Source organism: Pinus tabuliformis, chromosome 2_2 (genome assembly GCF_031772625.1).
Source record: "Pinus tabuliformis cultivar Carrire ecotype Pingquan chromosome 2_2, CPIR1, whole genome shotgun sequence".
Classification (NCBI taxonomy): Eukaryota; Viridiplantae; Streptophyta; class Pinopsida; order Pinales; family Pinaceae; genus Pinus; species Pinus tabuliformis.
Genome location: NC_142300.1, coordinates 456,699,517 through 456,705,978, shown reverse-complemented (window position 1 = coordinate 456,705,978; position 6,462 = coordinate 456,699,517). Strand labels below are relative to the sequence as shown.

At 36.4% G+C, this 6,462-nt stretch overlaps 1 protein-coding gene across 1 annotated transcript; it reads right to left on the bottom strand.

Annotated features, from left to right (window-relative positions):
• Positions 1-634: 634 nt before the first annotated feature.
• Positions 635-2,284, bottom strand: LOC149193228 (putative UPF0481 protein At3g02645). The gene is made up of 3 exons (XM_089407255.1): positions 1,939-2,284; positions 1,635-1,852; positions 635-1,204 (listed from the first exon to the last, which is right to left on the bottom strand). The coding sequence occupies exons 1-3, from the start codon at positions 2,282-2,284 to the stop codon at positions 635-637; spliced, it is 1,134 nt and encodes a 377-aa protein (XP_089263381.1).
• Positions 2,285-6,462: the final 4,178 nt, after the last annotated feature.

Below are 6,462 nucleotides of genomic sequence, written 5' to 3'. Positions count from 1 at the left end.
AAAAAAAATACTAACTATATACAAATTTAACTACATTTAAATAAATATAATAACACATTACACTAAAAATAAAATGAAATGCTTTGTTTTTATTTTAATATAAAATAATTAATACATTAAATAAAATTAAATAATAAAAACATTACATATCGAAAAAAATGGTAATTAAAAATAGTTTTCATTCCCGATTCAAATCAAGATAAAATAATTTCCTTTAAAAATAATAAATATTTTTCTTATTATATATATATATTTTAAAATATATAATTTCCTTTTTAATAAAAAAACATCTTTTAAAATATATAATTTCCTTTTTAATAAAAAAACAGCTCTAATACAAAATATTTAAAATTATTATAAAAATATAAACGCCTTTAAATCTCTCGGAATTAACCAATCTCAACTCTGAAATATTCAAGAACGGCAGTTTGTCTGAATGATGTATTCCAAACGAACCAAAGTAAACAATCAAGTTCTGATATATTAAGGATGTTAAATAAAAAATTGAGGTTGAATAAAACTATCTGTAAATTCAAAATATTGGCTATCATGATAGAGATAAACATTGAGAAGTGAGAAATATACATGGTGATAGAAAGAGTGATGACGGCCAATTCGATTCTGGTACACACCTCTAGTTTTCTCGTGCGCAGTCTTCCAAGAGATTGGTTTGGTCTAACAAGACTTTGCAATCATAGGCAGAGCAGAAGGCCTGCAAGCAAGTGACCACCAAGACTATCACTGCAGCTACGAGAGATAGGAATGGCCACGAACCGGATATGTGTTTCTTCACAAACTTGACCGCCACAACTTTCCATTTTCTGTAATAATATGTATTAACATTCTCTATCACTTTGTCTAGAAATTCAACTTTTGTGAGATGAACGCACCTACCCATGCTGTTCCAGAGGCTCGCTACCTCCACGTCACCTTTCAGATGGTTGGAGATAATTCCGTTCTTTCTCAACAATCTTACATCTTCTTCGCTGTCGATTATCCCGTTCATGAAATCGATGTACCGTGTGAAAACCAGCGGACCGGTCGCCGCTGAAGCTTCAAATGCCACCAGATTTCTCAAGATCACCTCCGTGTTGGTATCCAATTTTACTCTGGGGAGGTAAAGCGTGGCAGTCTTTTCATCAAATTGTATTGTGGTGAGGTCACCATAGGTACAGACGAATTTGACTCCCACAGAGTGTAAAATCTGCCACAGATGGAATAGTCAGTTCGTATCACGTGGGTGGTATGATCTTATCGACGGATTCTTCGCCCTTCCCCTCCTCGTCTCCGTCTCCTTCCGCCAATTGGATGGTATCATTTTTGACAGGAAGATTCAAGGATCTTAGGCTCCGTAGTCGCCCACCCCACTCCGAGAGAAATCGGAGGGGCCGAACGTTTAGATATGAGAGAGCCTTCCACAGCAATGTGCTGAAGGCCACTCTAATGGTTGAACTGTCTACTGTGTCAGGCGACTCCGTTTCTTCTTCATTGTGACTTTGGTTTGGATTCTGATTGTTGGAAACATTAGGGACGATGGCGTAGTACAGCACCTCTAGGACGTGCCCTCTCCCATTTATATAGAGATTTGAGCTGTCCGGCAACTCGAATGTGAAAGGAGATCATTCCTGGCAAACAAGTCTTAGCAGCCCGGAGAGCGTCTCCTCTGCCTTTACTTTAGAACCCATCTGCAATTCCAAAAGCTTTTGCAATAGAAACAGCGGCAGCTGATTTTCCAGCATAATCACATCTCTGTCAATAGAGTTGTGAACAGCGCTGTTGCACTCAGATCTAAGAGTCGTCCCAGTTGCTTGAACTCCGTGCCCGGTGTGTCGTTGGCGTGTCTGATATAAAACTGCAAACATTCAAGAAGGAAAGCGGCGTCCAGTGACATAACCCATGCCAAGGTTTCTTCCTTGTAGTTGATGAACTTGTGATAACAGCTCCGGATTTGCCAGTCGTCCTTCTTAAACTCCTCCACAACGACGGACTGAAATTTGCCTTTGCCTCGTCTGTTGATTCTTTTCTCAAGTCTGTGGACCGCAGAAAGTTTATAGCCCTCCGTCTCATAGAGTTCAGATCTCCAGTGATGATAAGGGCCGATGGAAACGATTTGAGGAATGTATGCTTCCGGCTTCAGTGCCAATAATTCTTTGGGGACATTAAACACGGACGCACAGAAGTCCTCCTCCTCTTCTTGTTGGAGTATATCCAGACCTTCATTAATTTGAATAACCCAAATATTCTCATCGATTTTCAGTTGAGCAGTGTTAGTGTTCGATTCCATTTTTTAGGGTCGGAGAAAAGGAGGCGCGTACAAAATTGTTGAGAAATGTTGGGAAATATATATACTAGAAAAGGGCAGAGAAAAATTAAGACATGTATGAGACTCGAGTGCATGCGCGGGTTTATAGAGCAGGAAAAACACTACATTAGAAGGGCAGAGGTAATAGGGATGAACACTTACTCTCGCGGTGGTGACGTGTAAGCCCTTTCCACAACGTTTCCGTGTCAGCAATAATGGAGTCGCAGACGTTATTCCAAAATGCTGAACATATGGTTTACAGGTGTCTAACGGTTGTTATTACAAATATACATATCTGTTGTTATCCTAAATGGTCATCAGTGCAACTTTTGCCCTCCACGTCTGTCTTGTCAGGCGCTGAGATTTTGGCTGGAAAACCAACACGCTATGCATGTGTTTTTAGCCACAAAACACCCCAAACAAATGAGATCTGTTTGTCATATCAAATCTCATTCTTCCTGTCGTTGTCGTAGAAGCTTTCGAGAAAATCACTTTAAGGGAAACAACTTCTACTTGATTAGTATATGGAGAACGTTGAAGTGAATCGAAGGAAAGAGCGCCACGGTATCCTGAATAAGGAGTTATCGCCAGATCGCACAGAGGTTTGGGATTTGCTTTAATGAAGTCGACATGATTTAGAAAAACTATCGTACCAATTGCAAACAAGATGTTTACAATCAGTGTAACGAAAACCTCTTCTCACGGTTCACAATAAAATTTCCATACGTTTATTTAATAATTTGATCACTTCCCATTTTCAAAGGAACTCCAGAAAAATGGAACTCTTAAGAAACTTTGAACAAATGGAAGAAATATATCTTCTTGTCTATCGTTTTGGAAAATAAAGACATTAAGTATGTATGCAATAAAAATTCAGATAAAGACGTTGTTTATTCTCTCAAACAAAATTCAAATTTTGATAATCATTATATGTGAAATATTAAATAAAATGTTTATCCTTTTTTTCAAATAGGAAAAAAATATTTGCTTCATTAATATAAAATCTTACATATGCCTTGGTTTTCCTCTCTATTCATCATCCTCATTTTTCCTTTCTAAATTCTAATACTATCTCATCATCACATACATTTTCCTTTCTAAATTCTAATACTATCTCATCACCACATCCAGTGTGCTTCCTATATTTATCTTTAGAGTAGGGTTTTGCAACAAAAACTTCAAACTTAAAACCAAAATAAAAACATCCATAAGTGGCTTGAACATGTCCGTTATATCTTTAATGGAACTTGATCGCTAAATTGAGGGTTCTTAAAAATCCTCAATTTAATCATACTCATTCAACGTTGCAACTCTGCTTTGAGAAGATCTCTGCCACCTGATTTTTCTCTCTATAAATATAAGAGAAGGATAATCTCTTGAATGTCTTTATCAACATTCTAATTCTCCACATCCAATTTGACATTATTGGAGCCTCCAATGATGATCTCACATTCACCCCATCTATGATCACTTTAGAGTCTCCAAAGACATCAATCTCCTCTATAGCAAGCTACTTAGCACAAAATAAAGTTCTCCATTGTGCTAATAGCTCCACTCATGTGTTTGAACCTTCTCTAGTGAACCAACAAAAGTGAAAGAATTCTCCAAGCCGCAAAGTTATGACTTCCCCACTGCCACATACCTTAAATGATAAAGCCCTGTCGAAAAAACCTACAAGGTAATCGGCTCATATATCCTTCATCTAACAATGTCAATTGTACAACTTCTCCTTGGCATCTCCTATTTCCAGAAAATATATCGTGGTCTTCAGGCACATGTCCCTCACCTCTGTCCCAACTTGATCAAATATCTGAGCATTCCTTGCTCTCCAAATACCCCACATGATATAAAAGAGCAGATCTCATAAATATTTGTAATCAATTAACCACTAATAAGGATAGTCTCCAATGGATGACTGGTCCCAATTGGATTTTAAATGTAACATTTGAAAGACCCCAATCCATATTCAGACCATAAATGGACACGACAGAAAGAGATGTGTCACCTCTTCATTGTCACAACAACATAAAACACATATTCCAGGTCCTTTGAAGCCTCTTTCTAGAAAATTTTCCCGAGTAAGAATATTATGATGAATAATCAACGAAGCAAAAGACTTGAAATTTTGTGGTATATTCCAATGTCATGATGACTAGAACCATAATTTTTTTGTAGCCTAGTTAAATACCTTAGTAATGAAAGAGTAGGCGTCTTTGACCATAATATGGCCTTTCTGGAATCAACCTCTCCATGTCAAACTATCCTTCGTCAATGACATAAAAATGTGAGCAAGTCACAGTTGCAATGTATACTCATCCCATTCATTTTCTAAATGACCCTAAATCCCAATCTCCCTGGCATCTAACTAGGGGATCGCTTCCATGCTCCATCCATGGTCAACATAAATCTAATTTAAATCAAATAAACTTTTGTTGTGAAGATGATTGAGCAGAGATACAGAAAGAATATTTTTACTAGTCAATCCTTTTATGAGAGACAACCCTCTCTCTGCTCTCAATCCATAACTGACCTCCCATATCAAATTACCGAGCAACCTATGTTTTGACTTCATCATGCTCCTCCATGACAGTGATACCACCTTTTTTTTCTAAAGCCCCTTCATCGATCCAGCTAGACATCTCGTGATTTTTTAGGTATTTCACTTTTATAATATGTTGTCATATGTCTACGCCATTCATGGCCCTCTAAATATTTTGTACAATCATTGCCAAATTGAAACTCTCTGTCTTTGATCCCTTAGCCACCTTAATCCACCTGTCTTGAAAGATCCTCCAATCAAACTAGATTGAATTTCTAAGAGTTACCAATAGAAAACCACATAAATCTTGCAATAAAAACATTGATTCTTTTAATTATCGATTTTGGCAGTTTGGATATTGGCATCCAATACATAGATATTCTCTATAGCACCAGACGACCTGCCATCAATAACCACTTTAAAGACCTATGTAACGACTTTCAATTTTTTTAATAATCTTGTCCCAATCTTTTCGGCTTTAGCATGAAACCCAAGTATCTAAATCCTTAATCCAAAAGGATTATCTATACTCCAAATATTTTCGCTATCTCCAAAGTCTCTGCATCCTCGCGGTCAACTCAAATCAATGCTGACTTTCCTTTGTTCATTAATAAACTTGAGGCCTCCCCAAATCCTGAAAGAATTTGGTAGAAAGCAAGCCATTCTGCTCTAGAGGCCTTTCTTATCAGAAGCACATCGTCTACAAACATGAGATGAGATAGAGAAATGTTTCTAGACAACCTACAACCTGTTATATTACCACAAGCTTGATATGGATAAATGACACCATTCACATTGGAGACAAGGATCTTTTTATTACCTAGACCCATAGAGTCGATTCCCATAGAATTTTGAAAATTTTCCCAACTTGGATGATCGTTGAAATGCACAACCCGACCAACTTTTTGTGATCTATGAGATATTCCTGCCTTATACCTGCTAGGGAATTCTTCGAAGATATGATCAGTGGCTTGAAAACAAAGACATCTTAATGGAATCCCCCAGTAATATAGGAATTTTCAAAAATAGAATGGCCCCTAGAATGGGTCAATCTCGATTGGCAAACATCCTCGATAATCCATCTCAACAAGTACCCATGCTATCATTGTAGCTAGGCAACCTAAACACCCGCCATCTATATAGAATTTATCACCTTTATTTGCAAAAGCATCTATCCTAAGTATTTGTTATGCCTCTTAAAATATTAATCTATATTAAAATAAAAAATAATAACTAACCAAACAAGATCTACACAGTGGCAATATCATTGCATTTGTATTTCATCCAATATCTATTGCCTTATGCTCTATATAAAATTAAAGTTTTAATCTTGTATAAAATTCCATATATATAATATATGGAATTTTAAAACTAAATTATATTAATACTTCATAAAACATTTCATTTATAATAAACATTTCATTTATGATAAGTGCCTCCTAAGTTATTTCATTTGTAATGGCAACATGTTAGGATTAAAACTGATATACAAATTATATGAGCAAAATCGTGCTCTCAAGTCATTTTAATTCTCCTCAAAACCATACGCTCAGGGTGTAAAGGAGTCTAAATGGAACATTTTAAAAATGACACTAAACAATCTAAGAGAATAATGTTAATG

What these genes read in the sequence shown, in the direction of transcription:
- LOC149193228 (XM_089407255.1), bottom strand. Translation starts at nt 2,284, where the DNA reads ATGGAATCGAACACTAACACTGCTCAACTGAAAATCGATGAGAATATT. An exon ending in CGACTGGCAAATCCGGAGCT is followed by an intron (nt 1,853 to 1,938) that starts GTTATCACAAGT and finishes GAATGTTTGCAG; the next exon opens with TTTTATATCAGACACGCCAA. An exon ending in TCTCCGGGCTGCTAAGACTT is followed by an intron (nt 1,205 to 1,634) that starts GTTTGCCAGGAA and finishes CATCTGTGGCAG; the next exon opens with ATTTTACACTCTGTGGGAGT.